The sequence below is a fragment of the Megalopta genalis genome, chromosome 5, assembly GCF_051020955.1.
Source record: "Megalopta genalis isolate 19385.01 chromosome 5, iyMegGena1_principal, whole genome shotgun sequence".
Taxonomy (NCBI): domain Eukaryota; kingdom Metazoa; phylum Arthropoda; class Insecta; order Hymenoptera; family Halictidae; genus Megalopta; species Megalopta genalis.
In genome coordinates, this window is record NC_135017.1 from 23,394,610 (window position 1) to 23,416,860 (window position 22,251).

Consider the following 22,251-nt stretch of genomic DNA (forward strand, 5'->3'; position numbering starts at 1 on the left):
AGACCCCCGTGCCCGGCCATCGATGACCATTTGATCTTCATGATTCGATCGTTTCGATTCCGATTGGCCGTTCGTTTGTGCCACTTTGTTTAATTATTGCACACGTTGAAGTGCGGCTTTGCGCGGCGCAACGTCGAGCGCGAGTTCTTCGCGGGATGACGGTTTGTGTCTCGGTTAAACGGGTTGCCCGATATACGAGGCCAGCGTAATATCGTGAAAACGAAAATCGACCGGTCGACGGCGTCACGGCATTCGAATGATAATCGCGGGGTGGATTCCTTATCTCACCCCCGCCGCTTTCCAATTACCGATTCTGCGGGTGGGAACGCGGCGGAATAAAAACCAGCGTGCACTGTAAATGAAAAACGGCCGAGCCATTCAATTTTCTACGCCGTTGACTCGCCGCCCTGCCGCGAACCCTTCTGTTATTAAAAATTTTGGCCCGCGATCGCTGCATCGGAACACCACCTTTAATTCGCGTGCGCCCGCGATCACTAATCGCGGGAAGAAAAAAACACGTTTCTGGATCGAAACGAGTACTTTACGTTCGCTACAAATGGACCTCGGCGCATTTTAAGTGACATTATTTCGAACATGTTATTTTATTTCAGAATTATTTTCATGCCTGTGATCACTCTTGAAATGACAGTAGTTGAAGTATTATTTTAAATGACACGTTGTTTCATTTTAGAATTATTTGGAATAATTATTTTAGAATTATTTGAAATAATTATTTTAGGATTATTTGAAATAATTATTTGGAGCAATTATTTGAGATAATTGTGGAAGTATTCTCTGAGTCTGAATTCAAAAAAAATTAATTAAAATTGGTAAAAAAAGGTCTAGCTATAAGTATGTTTAATTTGATGGCAGAATAACAAAAATCGTGATTGTTAAAACAATTTTCGAATAAGTTTGAAATGAAGAAGTGGATAGTACGACAACAGTTTTATTTAGCACTATGGCATTACAATAGCGATTGAGCTTGCTCAAATATTTTTATTAAATCTTCCAGTGCCTTGACCATGATTATCGAAATGAACAAATAAATGTTCTACTTGTAAAATAGAAACCGCGATGCAAACGTACTTTGAAAGACGAGATCTTCTGCCAGAAAATAAGAGCACACGTTCCTCGAATAAGAACCTAATTCGAATCGAATCGAATTTCCCGAATAATTGTGCACAATTTAAAGACACTTGTGACACGCGCTAACTATGAAAGGCAGCGTGTCGCGTAGTTTCGCGCGGGAAATCCGAATCGTCTGGTCGTAAATCGACATCGTCGCGCGGACATCTGCGACGTCGGATGTATTTACGTCGCGGCGACGTTACGTCATATTACGCGAGGTCCCGGATCGTCAGACGGGAATAATAACGCGTAAACATGACGTAATGCGGCGTTATGAAAACGACGGCGTTGCTTTACGGTTTCCGCGGCGTTCGTCACCGAAGAATGCGAGCTCGATGCTTTGAACAGCGCGTTCATTGACCACACCGCGTCGTGCAGTCGTCGTCGTCGTCGTGGTCGTCGTCGTCGACGACGTCGTTGTCGTTCTTCGTCGGTAGTCCTCGAATCGCGTACCAATAAACCGGGGATAAAAATATCCGGACAACTGTGTCTTTCGTACCGGCTCGTGCCGCACTCTGAGAGTTTCCTTGCGAGTTCTGCGCCGTCGCGCGATCTGGATCTCGTGTCCGGAAAGAATCGAAGCTGAACCTTCGCTGTACATTGCAGCCGAGTCACTGGCCCTTAAAGTACTTCTCGGTAGCTTTCGCACGACGATGTTTATCCTATTCTTCGTTAAATTAGGTCGGTCGTTGGTAACAAACTGTATCGAACGATACGCGATTACCATGCTCGAGGATGGCAGAGATCGACGATAACCTGATCTTGCGAATCAGCTCGTTCGTTATCCCGAATACGATTTAACTTTGCTGTTCTCCTTGGGCCTATATGATCTGATATTAAATTTACGCTTTTAAAGATACCATGTTTCTATATATTTCGTCAATTTGTATATTCTATATAATTTTGATATACTCAAAAATTGGTATACACAGTGAATAAATATATTTTGTACGTACAGGATATAATATTGAACAAACAGATCTAGAAATGTGAATGATATATGTCAAAGTTATAATATTTATATAAAATATTTATTATATAATATATTTAAAATATTTATATTATATGATATTTATATACACACAAAAATTGGTATATGCAGTGAATAAATATAATATTCTTCACGTATAGAATATAATGTTAAACAGAGTTAGAAATGCGAATAATATGTCAAAGTTATGCCAATGTTATAATATTTATATTTAATATTTATATTATATATAATATTTATATACACAAAACTTGGTATAAACAGTGAGTAAATATAATATTTTTTACGTATAGAATATAATGTTAATCAAGCAGATCTAGAAATGCGAATTTATATGTCAACTTCCGTTCGTCGGATCACTATGATCCGAACGCGAGGCACAAGCAAGGAGAATAGCAGGATCCTCGAGATACGATGGCACAGGATTTATGCGCAAAGATCTGGAATTTAACGATCGCTGTGCCATTTAATTCGATCGAAGTTGTTTACGATGATCGAGTGTAATAGCACGGATGATTAGAGTGGGCAATTAGAGAAGCAAATGAGGATCATGATTCACAAGACATCGATCAAAGAAAGAATTCCTCGCGTAAACACCAGCGAGTTAATAAATTACCTGCAACGTTTCTGCACGTCACGTTAAACGATGTTCTTTTGTTTCTAAACAACTGGAAAAGCTGATTCAAGTCAGCGAGAATGTTAAGTGCTATGCATCCGGCGTTGCACAATTGCTGCATCCTGGTTCACCCGTATTATCGCATCGATTCAAAATTGAAGTCTGTGCCAAGATGGCGCAAGAACCAACCGCGAACTGACATGTCCAGCTGATGTTACAGTCTTCGATAAGTGAAAACGCGCTCGGCCAAGGACAGGTGGAAGCTCGCAGAAGCGTTCGTTTCGCCTGCGAGAATCCAGAATAATCGTTTCGGCAACCTAGCAGGCCGAACAAGCGTAAGCTCGGGTCAAAACGAAACGATAATCTCGCCGTTCGACCACGCTGACGATGCCTAACGACACCGAGCACGCACATTAGAGAAAGAACGCTCGAAACGCTCCAATATCGGAGACTCGGGAAGGCCGGCCGCGTCCCCAGAAATTCCTGTAGTCCGAATATCAGCCGGGTCCACCCTAAATCCCCCGGAACGGCTCCATCAAGAATCATCCCCAATTCCTGCGCGGATCCGGACCCGGACGCGACAGGGAAACCGGCCTTGGCCGCCGGGGATCGGAAACGAAGGAGGATCGCGCGAGAACTCGAGGAACCGATCGGCCTAATCTCCGGCAGCCGATAAAAAGAGAAAGCGGGGGTGGTGGTGGTGGTGGTGGTGGATTCCTTCGTGGAGGGAAGAAGCGCGGCGAAGAAAAACTGGAAACCGTGGCCCCGTCGCACGGCGAACGAGCAGGGAAAGCGAGTTGAAACGAAATAGACGGAGGGGTGGCCGGAGGGCGAGCCGAGGGGTGAGCCGGATGGAGGAGGCTGTGGCACGAGGGGTAGAACAGTTCGGAAAAGGATATAAAAGGAAATATATGGTAATGTGGCAGGGGTGGCTCTCCGGTCGGGGGTTGCGGAGAGGAGATAGGGGTTGGGATCGCTCGCTGGGGGTTGGGCGTGGTGGCTAGCGCACCCTCCGCCCTGCTGGCCTTCCTCCGCTGCTCCTCGTGCTTCCGTCCCCACCCTCCTCTCTTTCTCTCTCTCTCTCTCTCTCTCTCTCTCTGACTCTCTCTTTGACTATCTCTTTCTCTCTCTTCCTCTCTCCCTCCCTCTCTCTCTCGCGTCTCCGGCTCCGGAGTGAGCGGAGCTGTGCCAGCACGCCGGTCGATACTTTGGGGCCGCGTGCCCGACTAGCGTCGCGACGCTGGAATCCCGCGCGTTCTCGTCATGGCCGCCCTTAGTACCCACGCACCCGCGTCTCGCTGCCCGGCGAAACCCGAAACCACCGAGCAAGACGACCGGCAGACCGATCGGCCAACCACCTGCAGGTGAGTCAGACTGTCTTTAACCGTACAGCCGAGAATACGGCCGCGTTCCGGTTGCGTTTCCTCCGCAACGACCTGCACGGGATCACGGGATCCCGTCACACTGATCCGCTCGACGAACCTCGCGACGCTTTTCCGCTTTTCCGCGCGAGCCAGGACGCGCCAGCGTCGTCGGGCTCTCCGGTTTTTAGGATCGGCCGCGAACCCTGCGGGTCGTTCGGTGGTCTCAGTCCTCTTTCATGCTCTTCACGATAATCGGATACATTTATGGGTTCGGCTGGTCAGTTTTTCGACGGAACTTTGCAAGCCTCGGTAGTGGACCCGATTACTGCGGGGCGACCTATTTTTGTGCCTTCGGTTTGTTTCCGGTCACAATTAACTTTATATTTATGGAATAAGATACATTCAATGTTTTTCGTTCTTTTATTTGGTTTATTTCTGAATTGTTAATTATTCCTGGAAACAAATCAAAGGCATAATTGGTCACCCTACAGTAACCGACACCCTACGCTTCCTAGACGTTCGATTTCGTTGCTTGTCGAAGATCGAGTAATTGAATCACGGTTTTGAGCTCGCGGGTCAAGCCGGACCCGACGTCCGCTGTGCGAGAGTCGAATTTATTGGTACGTCGTGTTATTTACATGCGAAGTATAAAAGGTTATTTTGGCTATACATTGTCAGCTGAAGTTTATGCTTGTAGATATTAAAGTCTGGCACGCGGACTGCGGATTGCATCGATTGCACTAATCTCTCGGTCTTAAACCTGCCAATTCGTTTTTATAACGACCGTGCAAGTCTACCGACGTAAATTTCGAGTTAATCTGGCAGAAACCTATTCGCTTCCATGTAGTAGAGTAATGTTTGAATTTATTGACACATCGAGGCATTTACGCGCGAAGAATGAGAAACGAGCACATTGTTAGCTCGGGTTTACGCTTGTTGATATCGAAGCCTGTACCGTAAGCTGCGGATTGCATCAATTGCGCTAATTTCTCGGTCTTAAGTCCCTCCGATTCATTTTTACAACAACTGCGACTTACAGCCTGGCGACGTAAATTCCCAGATTAATCCTGCAGAAAGGAGGATAGACGAATAATTTGTCATGATAATTGCGAATTTAATTATCATCGCAATCTGCAGTTCCCTTTTCTTTCTTTCGTCGAAAGTTCGGTTAACTTTATCTTAATTGTGCGACTCTCGTAAAAACAATGGGCCAATTTCGCGGTTGAGATATCATAAATAAACTCGGAGAGCATCGTTCCCACGTGTTCAATTTAAATCAAAATCCGCTCGTTTAATACCCTAATGAACTAACCGGCGCGCTCTTATTTCGCTCCTCGTTACCTTCAATTTTGCATTTTCGTGGCGGCGCGCAAGGAGCGCCGCGAATAATGCGTACGCTTCGGGATTCGCTGTTCGTGCACGGACTGCGCTCTGACTCGAACGGAAGGATAAATATTAATGCAAACAGGCCGGTGTTTAAACATCGAGACGGGCGATCATGTTTCTCGGACGGCAAATAGAAGGTAAAGGGCGTGTTTCTTGCGGTAATTATCTTGTTAACTCGATGTAGATGATATACCGTTCGGTATTTACATTCTCGCCGTTATTGCGATGACCTCCGGCGTTGTTTTCGATAATTGGTTAATCGGCGAATGGCCGAACAAGCGGCTGCGGCGGCCTCCAGGTGCGACGCGATTCAAACATGGCGACGGTCTTGTTCTCGTCTTTAACCCTAGAAAGATAACCATATGACAACGTACGTAAAAGATAACCATACGCTTCAGAGGCGCATGCTTTTCTAAGGCGTCAATTTTATACTAACAATGGATATTTATTTAAGTTAATCTAGTCATTTTAAAGGTTTGGCATTATTGTAAAAATAAAATGCATTTATATTATATTTTTTTATATTTTAAGTAATTTTAAACTTAAATCACTAGACCTCTATGAAAAATTGACAAAAATCAACAGTCTTCGCAGGCGCCTCTGCGACGTAGGTTATCTTTCTCGGGTTAAAGGGGACGAATTATTGATGCGAGCTTAATCGCCGGAAAATCTCGGGAACATTTAACGGACGCCGTTTTCTGAACATATCGCGAATTCATTTATTCAATCTGAAACATCCCTTTGCGAAACGGCTCTATTCGAGAAAGACAATTCGCCCCTTTGGAAAGTTCGAAAAACGTTGTAAGTTATTCAGAGAACGCCGTAGCAAATTGTTTCGCTGTAATCAGGTTCTGAAACGCGAAAGTTCCGCGAACGGGGACGAATTATTCATTGTTTCATAAGCAACAGAAGTTTCATTGTCCCTTCGTCTTCATTTACCCGGGGATGTTTCCAGAGGGCAGCAAATTAACATGGTTTTTAATCTGGCCGGCCTTATTCAACGCCGAAAGAGATACGACACCACGGCCGGGGAGGGGAGCAAAATGATGTTATGAATATGAATGAGAGAGTGCCAGCGTTCGCTTCGGAGCTAGTTTTAATACCGCGTCTGATATCAGGCCCTTCGATCGACCTCGTTCCTTTAAACACCCTCCTACGTCGGAAATCTTTATCAAAATATTCAGAACACCGTACTCGCGAATAACATCTCGGAACATTTCCCTGGAATCCCCGAAGTTGCCCGCGGACGGAACCTCCTCCCCGTATTAAATTGCCCTCGAAAATAATTAAACGCCGTTCGCATCCCAACGAGCTTACCGAAACATTCGCGCGCGGAACAACTAATATTATTCGCCAGGTACGCCGGGAACGGCTATTTCCCATAGCTATTGCGTGAAGAAACTATTTTCTTCGAGCAGATAACCTTTGCAGAAAGTAATTAACCTATCGCCGCTTGGTAACGCGATAAAAATTATACAACATCTTGAAAAAACATTCGAAACAACATCCACCGAGAAGCGAAGCTGTCTGCTAAAGGATACTTTACTCCGGCTTTTTCGCGATAACTTCCCGACACTTCGTTATCGTCTTCAATTCATTTTCCCCAAGAAAACACGTTTCTGAAACCCCCGCCAAACAACGCGGAACTGCGCGGCGTTTGGTTTCCAGTCGATATCGCTATCTTCGACTTGCCGTCCCGCTGGCAAACTTAACAAGACGACGACTTTCCAATAAAACCGAAGTCCTCGCCGAGCTTCTGCGAAGCTGCCCCGTCGGCTCGCGAGTGCCACAGAAAACCGGAAGGGCCCGGGGGCCCTCGGAAAGCATTCGAGATCGGCCGGATTTCCAGGTGGCTGACAGGACGATCGTCGACGCGTTCGAAAATCGCCGGTCAACGTCGGGACCGGTAGTCCGCGGGCAAAAGGGGAAGGCGCACCAGAAGGAGGAGTCAAGTTGTTTATTTGATGGCGCCGTAAAAGGCCTCTTTATGTTTATCTGCCATTTAAAACGGTCGCGTAAAACCCCGGCGACTGCACACACAAACTATCAACCGGCTGTAAATCAAGCCGCGTTCGGGAGTCGCCTCGATTCGCGATTCCAGAACATCGTTTCCCGGGTTTTCTGGCCGCCGACGGCCCTGAACTTCCTCTCTCGCGGCCGCTTCACCGCCGCGTTCTTCGGCCCGAACTTCGACTTCGCGGAGCTATCGAGCGACGGAACTCTCGCCCGAGGAATTCCGAACGCGCGGAACGCCGTCCTCGCGACGAAAAATCCTCTCGCAGCAGCTGGAGCACCAGCGCCGAGTCCGAACAAAATGATTTTATAGTCGTCGGAAATGTTCGCGGTCGGTTGGGAACTTTAATCGAGGTCAGAAAATTGTTGCGACGGTTTCGGTAGAGTCGGAGACTGTCGGGCAAAATTTTGTCGAGCTTCCGTCGACTCGGAACTTCGGCTCTTCGAGTGATCGAATTTGTGGAAAGCCTCGGCGAGTAATTTCGCCCGAGGAATATGCAAAGATTTTTGAAGCTTCGCGTAAACCCGTTCCGGCGAATTTTCGTTGCAACGGGCGAGGATCTTTTCCAGCAAGTGTCCAACATGGCCGTCGTTAGAGACTTTATTTACGTGACCCGATGTAATTGCGTCATTCCGAGCCGGCTAAGTATATTTCATTCCCGCGTCGCGTGCACCGGCGATTCTGGGTCGTCAACGAAATGGCCCGGCTTTTGAAGAATTTTTCCGCTACACTGTAGAACCTGCGTCCGCGCGAACCGCGAGATTAAGATGCTAGAATGTGGAAATTGAAAGATAATGTTGAATTTATTCACGGCCGGCAGAGAATTCCGAATATATTTGCATAACACCAGCCGGGGTTACTTTATCGAATAACATAATGATTCCTATATCAGCATCAACGTATCGCACAAAGTGGAGGTATCTTTAGCGGCGATATCCGAACTTCCCTTTCACACAATGATGAAACGCGCGACGCAGTTCCATTTCCCGCGGAAACACTGATTTCTGGGGCGATAAAATAGTCAATTGATAGAACTGAATTTCATTTCGCGGATATTTTTCTGTGGACGCTCTACGGCTCGAATAGTTCCATTAAACAACCATCGGCAACGCCTAATCTTTTCAGCGACATTGTTGATTTCTTGTGCCCCTCCCCTTGCATATTTCAAATCTCAGTTTTACGCGCATTTCGTCACCTACAACGTTTTATCTAATTAAGATGACAGCAATTATATTTTCCTGACACTTATTTCTGCATTCTATCGTTCTCCGTTTTAACGAGTTCCATTTGTAATCATTTGTTCACCGTTCCCGTTTTGTCTGTTCGACAGTTATCGCCAGATTGCGGATCTTTGCGCAACATAAAAACTTCTCGCATCTGTTACGAATGATACGAATAGCTTGGAAAGTGTATTATTTGTTAAACAATCTCAGTAGGTCGAATGTGGCACATCGACGTTATTCAATGCTTTTTATCTTCCTACTGTTTTCAAATTACACAAACTAATTTTCCTCGTAAATGTATAAAATCCGCGCGGCCCAGTTATCATTTTCTATTCTTATTTTATAACACAAAGGGTTCGCTCCGTTAATATTAGATTTTCGGACCTCGAAAAACAGCTGTTTTATATTAGTTTATAAAAGCAACGATAACACGTTTATTCTCGTTTCTAACCAGTGTAAATTGACGACGTTTTTAACGTATAAATTGAATAAATAACCCATAAATGTATCTTTACAATATGAATAATCGTAGATTAAAAAATTAGCGACCCGTCATTTTGACGGATTCCGTAAATCTAGCTTTAAAATACAGAAATAAATAAAAAAATAAATATTCCCCGTGGAAATATAAATCGCGTTGAAATGCCCGCTCCAGCGTTCGCATAAACGCATAAACAGCCGGTAACACCGCCCTCCGCGGAAGAAAGAGACCCCGAGAGCGTGCCCGAGGCGTTTATTCGGCTCGTAAACCTGCGGCGTCGATTAACACTGCAGACAATGAAGCAAACGATGTTAGGAGCGCGCAAATAATCGCCGACGACGACCGACGAGTTACACCGGAAGTTTGCCTATCAGTCGAAGTCCCCCCGGTCTCTCGCCCTGTTTATCTTGCTAACAAGTAGCTATCTAACCGGCCGTTTTCGCAACAACTCATCGGGGCCCACAGTTCGCGCGGTGATTTACTAAAAACTGCCGATGCCGGTACGACCGCTCGCTAAGAGACTTCCACTCGTCAATTACCGGTTAACGAAGTCGTTAAAAGTCCTCGCGGAGGCCTAGAAGGCAGCTAAGCCGAACCGCCGCGAATAAGTTGCAAGCGAAACGGGTCGAAGTGCGAATAAACCCTGCATTGAATATTGTACCGTCGCGGGGAGAGGCGGCGAAAGAGAAAGGAAGAGAAGAGACACCTTCTTCGATCATCTTTTTACGATCCGGCACGCGTTTCGTTGTTCCCCGACGTACCAGCCCTACTTGCGAACTAATTACTCCCGTCGTTATGCAGATGAAGCTGCAAGCAGAGTGTCCGTTTATCGGCCAATCGACGCGTCACGCATGCCAAGGGAACGCGCATGATCGCGGGGTCCGTGTCACATCGTCCGGCACGCATTTTCACCTGGAGGGTGGTTCCGAGCAGTTTGCCAAGTCCGGGTCCGTTTAGATCCTTGTTTGGCAATTTTTGGAGATGTCGTTTGCATTGCACTCTCTTAGAACGTGTCCGCTAGCTTGGCAGAATTGATGCGTGGGGGTGGCAACCCCTAGCACGAAGAATTTGATTTTATAAATCGGGAGAACGTACAGCAAAAGCCACGAGACTGTAAATACAAAGAATATCGGCACGAAAATAATATTTGAATGAATTTTAACAAATGGAAAGCAATCCCTCGGGCGAATCGAAAGAGAAATAATTAAAACAGACGAATTGAAATATAAGGGGGTAGCAGAACTGGAAGATCACAGATCGAGAAGCAAACTTTCACCGATTTTATCGCGCACTTTCCTGATTTTAGTATTCCACTGAGAGAAGTCGCGACTGTTCGCTGGGGTTCGGTTTTTTCGACTGGCGGAATTTTTTGTCGCCGCTCTACGACCCTAACTCGTTCCCTCGGTGCGCCAGGTAAAAAAAAGGCATTTTTCGGGAAAGAATTCTAAGACCCTGCGTGACCTTGTCGCGTTGCTACCCCTTCTACGCGATACAGTCGAGGTAGCGTCGAGGATGCTCGCTAACAAGGGTAAATTACGATCGTCCTCCGTGCTCATGCAAATTGGAACGAATAAGTTTTGAGTAGATCCTCGAAGAAAAAAAAGCAAACTGAGAGAGAGAGAGAGAGAGAAAGGAAGAGAGCACAGCAGGGATTTTGCAAAGCAGCAAATGAAGTCATTTTCCAGTCCCGCGATGTCTTCGGCGTTTTTGCTCGGTAGTTGAAAAATTGTTTCTGCCTTGGACAATGTTTCCGTGGACGTGTCGCGCCGCGATCTTATGCTTGCACGCGCAGTGCAACGATAATAAAGTAATTATGATACCGCAGAGCGTGGTATTGGTAATAGTAATAACCAGTGTTTATTATACCGGTGCATGCGGTCGGTGAAATAAATTGCACGAGGGGGTGTGATTATCGGGAATAAAATAATCGATGTATCATCCAGTTCCTTGCCGCGAATTGTATAAACACAAAATTTTATAACGCCTAATCGTCGCTCGTTACGTTTTCAGCGGGATAAGTCGGTAAAAGATCGGTGTTAGCCGGTTGAAAAATAAAGCAGAGAAATTCCGCTGCGAAGGTGCCACTTTGTCAGCTGCTCCTTTTTTACGGGCACCTTGTTAAAATTTACTCCCGTTCCGTAACCACGAATGCATCTTCAAAAAAGGTTCGGTAAGCCGCGCGGCGACGTCAAACTTCACCGAAGTTCCGACTTAGTACCGAGCGAAAGGCCACGTTTATTTTGGCCGAAGCTGCCTCGCGGCCGTTTACGTTTTCCGGGAAAACTTATTGTGCCCGCGACTTCAAGGTTCGCCCCAGAATTAGTTCGAACGGTTTCAACGTTTCCCCCCGAGGATTGTTTAACCGGTAAATCAGTCGTTCTTGGCAACAGTTGCATCAATTAACAGGCTTTCAACAAGCTCCTACAACGCACCCTTGTACCGTTAACTGTAATCCATAATATACGATACGTGATTTAAGTATCGCGCCGCGGATTAAGATCCGCCTCTCTAAGTGCCGGCGACGGGATCGGAAAATGGCGCTCGCGTAAATCTCGGTTTAAATCGCCCCGATCCGTTCGGCACCCACAATCGCGGCCTATTCCGCCGATTGCTTGTACACGATTTTAAATAAACGTAGAAACATCGATACGCGACAAATACTAAGTGACATTCTCGTAATCGCCGTATCACTTACTAATCACTATATTCGAAATCTTTCGTTCAAACAAAGTTAAAAATGCTGATCTTATTGTTGTTAATAACAATAACAATTACTACGCGCATTTATGGCAAAAATGAGTGCGAGAAAGAGATACAGAACAGTGCACGTTAGAAGAGTTTGCAAATATTATTGCATTATTTTCAGTTTAGTAAAACTGTTAAAAAATACATTTTTCATTTCATTCCTGTTTTATACAGTTTCCGTTCTGCAGATAAGACTCGCAGTCTACGAATAATTAGACCGCGAATTTTTATGCACAATAAAAATTGTCTGAGTCGATTGTACAAAACCGGAGTCGAATAAAAATCCATTTCTTCTTTCGATGATTTCAATAAACGAAGGAGAATATATATCAATATCTTTGTTGCTTGGAATTTCATCCGATCATTTGTTTATCATAAGCGCATAAAATATCCGCAGTCGACTAATCACGAATATCAGAAGCGTCGCACCATCGGAGACCGATAAAATTCCAAGTCAGGCCCGATCGGCGTTCCGCAAGATTAGGATCGACGACGGCCGCCGCACAATTTCCGGAAGGTCACGCAGCGTCCCTCGTTCCTCTAAATTTTTTAACAACCCTACCTCGAACGGCGTACGGCCGGCAAAAAAGTCGAAAATAAAGGAAAGAAAAGACGGGATCCCGTCGTAGAGCGTCCAAGGTCGCGGTCCCGGAGCGTCCATCGCATTCGGTTAAAAAGGGTTGTTTTGTGCGTTTTACGGCTTCGGGCCGCGGGAAGGTCGCTCGAGTAACCACCGTTGCGAACGACAACCCTTGCTTCCGCAAACGAATCGGTCGAGCAGCCACCCCGGTGTCCTTCGGGCCCCGCGTAGGGTTAACAGCCGGGCCTAGGCATTCAGGATTATACGATCCTACGCTTTTTTACCCTTGTCAGGTAGGCGATCGCGGTGCCGGAGAAGGGGGGGGGCGCGTTATTAGGCGTTTTTTGAGGCGAGGGCGCAAGGTGACGCGGTCTGAGTAACTACCGGACAGTTAGCCGAGGCCTTGGATACTCGTAAAGGGGTAATCAGCCCTCCTCGGGCCGGACCTTGGCCGCGGAGCTTCTCCAGCTCGGCTCGTTCTCTAGTCCGCGCTTGTCTGTCTGTCTGCCGGCGTCCCTGTCACAGGGTTTAGGCCGCTATGTGTGCCGTCACGCCGCGCTTCTGTCACTCTGTCGTCGAGGTTTGTCTACGAAACACGGAACGTCATCGGCTGCCAGCGAATTCGCCCGCCGACGGATCTATTTCGCCGCCGATTCACCGAGATCTTCGTCCTCCGGCCGTGTCGCGCTCTTCGTCGCCGATCTACATTTGCCGAACCACGTAATTCAGTGGCTAGAACGAGTGCCGTCGTGTTTCTTCGTTATTTTGTGCTGGTTATTCGATCGCATCGTGCCCTGTACTTCCGGTGCAAACACACTCTCGTCCCGCTGTCGGTGAACGTGACCCGCGTGGCTGTGAGTGAGTGACACGTGTTCGAGCAATCGGCTGATATTCTGGAGCACGCAGGTGGGAGAACCTTCCCGGTGAACCGTGTAGTAAGTGTCATTTCGCTTGGACATCCTGCAAGAGATCATCCTTTCAACGTTCATCCTGCGAAGATTCAATGTTCTTTGAAAAAAACGGCGATGGATTTTCGAAGGATTCGGGTGAAATGTTCGATCTGTAAGTTTCCAGTTTTTTTGCGATCTTTCAGACGCGGCTGTTATTCCCGAACCAGCCACGCGATCATGGCAAATTGTAGATCCTCTCGAGAGAATGATTCAACTTTTAGAAATCCTCCGGCCCCGTCTCTCGAAGCGTCACATATTTGTCAACCGTGAATATAAACTATTGCCACCACTGTCTTCCTAAAGTCGAACCTTGTCTTCCAAAGATGGCCGCCGCCTCGCGACCACGTGAACAGTTGCGTCGAACGCTTCTTCAAGAATCGCGTAAACAAGTTCACGGTATTTAGTCAATTAATTCGGCCGATAATCCGGGCCCATAACATTCTTCACGGTCGATTGATGTTTATTATTTGTCTCAAGTTTCTCTTCTACGTAGCTTGATCAGTTTAAAATATTACCTCGTGTCGTAATATCCGCAGGCAACTTCCATCACGCTCACTGAATTCGAAAACGTGCGATTCGATTAGTTTTCGTTAATTATAATTTTAGACAGCGGCACTTTATTTTGTTCTGTTTATTAACAATTCCAAGGATATCGATTACAGTAATTTCTCCCGAATTCGCGCGCAGATCGCGCCCAAGAATGGACAATTTGGGAGGAGGCGATACGATTATTCGAGCCTCGCGCCTCGTTTTTATAGTCGTTGACAATCGGTGACTGTAAAAATCGTATCTGCTCTTCCCAAATTGTCCATTTTTGAGCGCAATTCGAGCGCGAATTCGGGAGAAATTGCAGTATCTGCTAGACGAGCGTTCGCTGAACGTTTGCCTCGTCCTCGCTAGGTCGTATACAGTTCCAAACCGAATTCCGCACGCTTACTAACACGTTCCTCTACAAATTGGCGTGATTTACGGTTCTACTTTATGGTCGCGAGCTTGTAAATAGATCGACGATCACCGTACAACAGATTCCGCTGACTCAAAATAACAGCGAAAGAATCGGATCGCTGTCCTTCTAAGAAGTCAAAATTTCTCTGACGATCCAAGCATCCAATTTTCGGGATCCAGAGCGAGCTACGATGATCGTACGATGGTTGCCGGGGCCGGAACCCGACGAATGAAATACCGCACAGCGGACGGGGAAATTAAAGCAGCCGGCATGAAGAAGCCGCGGGAGCCAGCTGTGGGTCGCAATTATTTCTAGTCCCACGTCCAACACACGCGTGACACCGTTGCCTCGGTAGCATTCGGAGAGACGAGGGGTCACGCTACACGAGGTCGCAGCTCTCCTCTCTCGCTGCTATCTAGTTTATTCGTTCTTCGCCGAGGCTGTGTGTATGTGCGAACAGCTTCTCCGCCGGCTTGTGCAACACGCTACTAGCTCGCGCGACCGCCTCCGTTCCCTGCTCTTCCGTCATTCCGCTACCGAAGTTTGTCTTCCGAACATGGCCGCCTTCGCTCTTGTCTTCGAGCCTCGAGGATATCGTCTCTCGACTCGAGCACCGGGGATATTCAAGTGTTGTGACCTGTTCTACGTTCGCCCCGCACCGTAACTCGTCTTCGTCGACACGCAGTTTGGTAAGTGGTTTCCATCTTCGGAAGTTGCAGAAAAGCTCGGTCGAGCTGCTCTTAAAAGATCCGTTCTTTTTTTACGCTAATCGAATTGTAAACGAATGAAGAAGTATCTGAATTCGTCCGCTGCCCCGCGAAAAGCGATTACAATGGTCGCGGCAAAATATTGAATCGATCGAAGCAATGCTTCTATTGGGATACGGAGAAATCATCGAAGATTTCGTAGGAAAATGACGGAGTTGCAAATAGAGTTCCAAAATATTTTCAAATTGGACGCGATGGGAGGAATGGCTCCTTTCGCGTTTCGGCCGGAGCAGCCATCTTGTTCTTCCGGGAACATTGGCCTTTCTCGTTGGAGCAAATTGTTCGAACCTTGTCCTCGTTAATTAGCTCGAAATCTTGCTGCAGAAATTATCCTCGCGCTACCGGGATCACCTGAAAGATCCCGCAGGTATTTTGCAATCAAGTAAACACGATTTTGCTGAGGTGTCTAGCGTTGAAACGTGCACCGTCGGATAGCAGTTTTTTCTTGAGAGACACGGGAACGGTCTGATACGGGCTGACATTTAACCTCGAGACCCCGGCATTCTATGTACAACGAGTCTCTGTTAAGAATTACGAACCGAGAAAAGAAATCTGTGTCCAAGCCTTTCGATATTCGTATCGCACCCATACGTGGTGCAATTACCGACACGTAATACCTTCATAAATACCATTTAGCTAATGCTGAACTAATCAACGAATTCATTTGCAACTTCTATTTCTTACGATCTCCATCCGACGCTCCATAGGCAACTATGTTTCAGAAATCAATTCTATCTATTCTCTATTTGAAATCAATTCTTCAAAATCTCGTTCATTAGTCCTAGATACTCGGATGTCCTCGACTCGCATAATTGCGCAGAGTGAAAACTTTGACCGGCGATTTACACACGCATTCCCCATTTTTCCGCTGCAAGACCATATACGCTGCAACCATAAACGTGTCTGCGAGCATTGAATTCGATTAAGACCAACGTTGTCGTTAAGTGCAGTCGGTGGGCACACGCGTGCAATTGATATCGTTGTCAGCACCAATAATAACATACTCGGATACATTGGGGGTGCTATTTTTACGTCTCTTGAGAAATCAGTAGAATATATTCCTTTCGTGTGAAAATAATGAAAACGGCATGGCCGAATAATTGTTTGGAGATGTATATGCTGGTTACAAACATTTGTGACTACGATATTTCTGCGGATCGGAGTAGAGATCCTTTTGGAGCTGTGTACTTTATCGCGTAAGCTGTCGTGCCACTTACGCGTTTAACCCTTTGCCCTCAGCTGGCCCCACTATTTCAAGATTTAGAACTCGTGTTTCAGAAAATCTGTGCCAATACGATGTTACGCCATGTGTTATCGCGCCACGATTTCTTTTATCGTTGTGTCGATTAGCATCTGTTCGTCCTTAATAATTCCCATAATAGACAATTTTCGTTTATCTTATATCTTCGTTTAGAAGTTCCGCTTCAGAAGAAATAAATAATATTCAAAGTTAGTAGATTATGCGCTAAGATACAGCGACTTTCAAATAGGCGCGCCATAGATTGCATCATAAGAATTTTTTAATATACCGATCGTATCGTGTTTTATTTTTGTGAAACTGTTTTCATTGCAAAAGATTTTGTTCACCGTATAATCTATTCTTGTAGCAATTATCATTCATTAGATACGCGGATAAAATTGATATCTAAAGAAAATAAGTTTCACTTTTATTTTTTAAATCACGTACGAAATCTTCATCATGAGTTAGACTCATTGTTACATCGCAAGGGCGCAAATAGCTGTTTTATTAACATTTTATTTATTCATTTATCTATCGAATTTCTACTGAATGTTACCCATTAGTTATAAAAAAAAATTAAAGAAATACGGAGATACAAAGTTAATGTAAAAAGTAGTACGATAACCGCAATTCCTTAAATTACTATGTTAAAAACCAATCCAGACGGTAAATAGCAAAATGATCCGTAGCAAAATTATTCGAAATAACACGTGTCGTAAATGTCTTATTGTTACCTTTATAAACTGACAGGAAACAGTTTGTATTCGGTGCTTCTTAAATCCGCGGTTAAATCGCCGGAGAGATAGAATCGAATAAAATCGATTGTTTCTGAGTTGTAAGAGGAGAACGCGCGTTAAAGTCTCCGCAGTAGAGGAAGAGGGGTTTCCGGTTGGTTTGGTCGGTTCGTTTTTCCGTCGACTGGAGTCCGTCGATCGTACCGAATTCCTGTTTCCATCGTCGCGCGACATCCTCGTCCGTGGCAGTAAAAATCCACGGCTAGAGTCGGCGCTATCCGGCTGCAGTCGGAGACGTCAAACTTCCCGGTACGTTTTATCGACTACGTGTTGACGCGAGCTGGTATCGGGATCGGGACACGCGCTCTCTTTCCCGTCTCTCTGTTCTCTCCTCTCCGTTCATCCTGTCCCCGGCTGGCGTTACGAAAGCGAACGATAAAGCTTGCGTCACCTTATTGCCCGTTATCGCCATTATCTGGCCGATTCGCATCGAGCTCTCGGCGAGCATCGCGACGCTCTTAATTAATTTTGCAATACCTCAGAGGCCTTGCTAACCGTCGCGAGCTGATTTTACGAGCGTCCCCCGGCCATCAAACTTTCCCTTTGGAAAATAACGATTCGCCGGGTAATTAGCCGGTAATGGTTATCGGTAATGCGCGCGCGGCATCGTTCCATCACTTTCGTTTAATATCGTCTGGGCTCGCGTTCGTTTTTCTCTCCTCCTTTCCCTCTTTCGCGTCTTTCGCGTCTCGCTTCCATTCTTTCTCCCCCCTCCCCCCTTTACTTTTTCTCTTTTTCCCGCCCGTAGCCGGCTTCGTTTCCCGTCCGCCGTCCGGCTATAAATTAACGTTAACTTAACTGCCGCGCGTACATTGTATTAAACCGTAAAATATGTACTCGACGGTGATTTCTCGGTCCCTCCGGATCGGCCGAATAATGGCGGCTCGTCCAGAAAAGGGCAATGCCCATTTCTCTCGCGGCGGAGAGCATAGCCGTGTATATCGGCCGGCGATCGGTGATGCAAAAAGGCTCGCCGCGCCGGCCGCGCCGGAATGCAACACTGTAAAAACTGGATTTTAGAGTTGAACCGGAGTCGACGGATTCGTCCGAACTGTGCGGCCTCTTCGCCGCGACCGCACGATTTCTTAATTTTTAATTGACGTTTCTCGGGCCTCGGCTCGGACCTCGGCTCCGCTCCGCTCCGCTGTCTTTGCCCCAGCAAATTTCTTGCTACTCTCGTTAAGTACGCTATTCCCTAACCGAGCGATCTTGCGCTGCGAATTTCAGCGGGGTTGCATTGGAACGCATTCACGAAACGGTTAAAATTATTTAATAGCTTTCGCGATGTCCGAAGCGACGGTTTATTCAACGCGTTCGCTACCAGCGTCATGCATCCGTGACGTCCGCGATTGTATATTTTTCACGTAAAGGACATCGAGTTAATTTTGTGAATTATTTAAAATTGTAACATGGAATAAGAACAACACACTGAAACATGATCTCGACAAGGATAAAAGACCTACTCGAATTTATCGAAGAAACGAATTGCAGAAAAAATGTCTGCACTAATTGCAAGATACGGGAGCTGCGTAAGATATTTATTTCGTTCCTGAATCATTTTAATGAGTTGAGAATAATGTGACAGTGTTTTAACGTTGTTCAAATGTTTTGCAGCTTCGTACTTGATTCGTTCATTTGTTTCGCAGTCGCTTCAAATCCGCAGTCTACTAATAACCGTGCAGTTGATGCGACATAAATCCTAATATAATTATATAGTATAATTAAAAATCATATAGTATATATAGTAGTATATGTAGTATAATTTAATAATATAGTATAATTAAAAAATGATAAAAGAGAGAAGTTAATTTCATACTACACAAGAAATTGTCATACTCTATAGTACTTTTGGATAGCTCGAAACAAGATCCTCCTCAATTGGGATTATGAGAAACAGAAGCTAAATAGATAAGTAATCAGACAAAAATATTGTTACATCAATTTTATTGTAAATTCTCCTTTGTCTTTCATCAGTTCAATGTTCCCAGGAATGCGTAAACCTATTGCCATCCAACAATTGCAAAAGATTGTTCTATTTAGCCATTTTGCAGAAGACACAATCGTCTAGATTGATATTAAAACCGCTAACGAAAAATTGACTCAGAAACAGGGTTGATTATGAAAAGATGAGCTGTAAATTGCTTTCTGAAAGACAATCGTGCGGCCAGACGAACCGTGAATATTTGAACAAAGTGTTTCACAGAGTATCTCGGTGGGACTAAGCTATGGTGTCCCACAGTCACTTGTTGGACGCCATGGCGGAGTCGGCGTGGCCCTAAGGACGAGTCACGGCCGCCTTTGTAGCCTGCGTGTTCACGAACGCACACACGAAGAAAAGTGAGCGAGCATGGTGCAGCCATTTTACCATGGCCTCGCACGCACTGCTCCGCTCCATCGGCCGCGCAATCTCCAGCCTCGTAGCTTTCGTGGGTAACGGTTAGCCCGAGAGGAACAGAGAAAGAGAAAAAGAGAACGAGCGAGTGAGCGAGAGAGAGAGAGAGAAAGGGAGAGAAAGGGAGAGAGAGAGAAAGAGAGAGAGAGAGAGAGAGAAAGAAAGAGAGAGAGAGGCGGCCATTCTCCAGCCGAATCCAATTCGAGGGGAACGATCCGAGCCGGTGGCGACCCAGTCCCACTGAAACCGATCTTCCCCGTACCCTCTGTCGCGCCACGGATCTTTTATTTTTTCGGTTCGACGCGGCCAAAGTGATTTGGAGCAGTCGCAAATCTCGCTGCTACAAAGTGTACAAAGTCCTTTTGTTGCGGACGCTTCGGCCTCCTCTCCTCGCGACTCTGTTCGTTTCGAACTGAAAATGATTTTTACCTTTAATTTGGGATGTGAAAGCATTGACATAGCTAGCTTTCACTTATGCGGGTGTCCTAAATACGTCTAATAAAAGTCTAATAAAATATGTCCTAAATAGTGTCCTATAAAAATTGTCCAAGTCGATTATAAAGGTCCCGAACCCATCTCGCTGGTTATTCCGGATCGATAACGATTTTAGTCCTCGTTTCTCGGATTACTGTCACGAGCGGACCATTTTGCTTTAATTGTAAGAAGAATATAGAAATTCTTTCACCATTTTAATACACCGGAAAATTAATACGTCGGTGACCATAAATATTTTTAATCTCTTTGTTGCTCGAAATGGTTTTGTGATTTTCCCGTAAATGCATAAAATCCGCGATATACTTGTAAGTTAATAGTTGCGACTTAATAATCCTGTTATCGAATTAATTGCTTCTATGATCTTTCACAGAATTAATCGAGCATGCTTTTATTTTATGTAACTACTGTATAGAATTGAAAGCTTGTAAAAACTACCGTTGTTTCTCCGATTGCATATTAGAGCTGGATATTCGACAAGAAACGTTCGCGTTTCGAATTGCTATTAGTAGACAGACGCGATAATTGCTGTGCTACTTCGCCGTTCGAAGCGTGCACGATCTGCCATTGGAGCATTCGGTGCATAATTTAATAATCTGAGGCAATTTACCTAAGCTTTTTCTAATACGGATACGAGTAATACGCTGGCGAAAGTTACGATGTGCTGATCCCGAAGAAATTACAAGAACTGCCGGTTTTAATAAATTGTTGCCGCGGTTGCGGTGTTTGTTTTTTTCTCCGTTCGGGTTGCAACTGTGGGAAAATAATACACGATGACGATCATACGCGGCGAGTTTAATGGCTCCATTTGCAAGAAAAGTTAACGAGGCTTTTATGCACTCTAGGAGGAGCGGACTAAAATGAAAGCTGCAATAGAATTTAATGCAACTTTTATCATCTGCTTTGCGCTGTACAATCAGTAATGGCGAGCGTAAGCTTCCATTTGATTCGCGTTTTTATACATTACCGCGGCGGCCGAGCGTCCGATAAGAGTCGCCGGAGATTCTTTCGTATTTTAATTAACTTTACAGCGCCGATGTGTTTACAAAGAATGCTCGCGCGCAGACCGGCCGGCACTAAAAACCAATTGCGAAAAATGTTTGCCGGGACCCCGGACTGTCCGTGACCGTTTTCGCGGGAGTTTTCGTTTCGAGTCGCTAACGCGCGCCGCCCGTAAAACGGCGAACTGTTCTTCCAAAGACCGTTTATTTAGCGAACACAGCGAGAAACATTGACGTTACACGAGAAAGCAAACATTCGCGCAGATTGTTCCCCGAAGCTTCTGCGCGTTCCGCATTAGCGCTAAAACGTACCCGAGCACTGCGAATGAACAGAGAGAGAGAGAGAGAGAGAGAGAGCACCTTTCCAAATCCAACAAAAACAGCTTAATTTGGTATCCTTCGCACTGCAATTATATACGCAAAACGAAATTTAATTTAGTATTTTGTCGGGCGCGTGAATTTCTGATTTTACGCCGAACAACGTATTAATCCCGGAGCATACGTTAACTGATTAAGATCGCGGTCTCGAAGATGAACGGTAATCAGGCGTTATCGAGCGTATTCGGCAAGAATGCGCGAAGAAGAGTGCGCGGCATAAGTGCCCAACACGTGTACGCAAATCAGGGACAAAAGTACCTTCGTTGCCAACAAAGTAACAGGCGACAAAACGTCCCTGAAGCCTTTCCGAAAGGTCCGCGCGATAAATTCGGAGGAGCCAACGTATCAATTGCATGAAACTCAAGCGAGGAGAAAGCCCGACCGTCATCGTCGTGCCCGTGAGCAACGATCGAGCAAATGTAACGCGGCAAGCTTGGAAAAATCTTTATGAACCGGGAGATGGCATGCGCCGCTATCGGGACGGGTCGTTCACTCTGTTTGAACAAATAATCCGCGGATCTTGTTGTCATTAAGCAGCGCCGCGATGGCCCATTCATTTCGCCTAATTGCCGTCGCGTTACGATAACGTCCGCGATCACGGCGTATAAAGCAAACGCTGACAGTGTCACCGTTTTTATCGCGTCCGGTCGCCGTCCGGCGCCGCGTTCCGCGGCCTTCGCGCGATTTTTCCGGGCGTTGGTCGCGCACATGACGCGCGGATAACGTGAGATTAGGAATCTAGGGCTAATTTACTTTCGTC

At 45.9% G+C, this 22,251-nt stretch overlaps 1 protein-coding gene across 9 annotated transcripts in view; it reads right to left on the reverse strand.

The window, feature by feature from the left end:
• LOC143259440 (uncharacterized) overlaps window positions 1-22,251 on the reverse strand; it is a 475,413-nt gene that overhangs the window by 146,005 nt on the left and 307,157 nt on the right. Inside the window, exon 5 of one of the 9 annotated variants that reach the window (XM_076521696.1) lies at window positions 2,300-5,834. The exons of the other annotated variants lie outside the window; for them this stretch is intronic. Coding sequence (XP_076377811.1) covers window positions 5,744-5,834 — 91 coding nt within the window. The 3' untranslated portion in view covers window positions 2,300-5,743. Of the gene's footprint in view, window positions 1-2,299; window positions 5,835-22,251 lie in introns of those variants that run through there. 9 annotated transcript variants of the gene reach the window in all.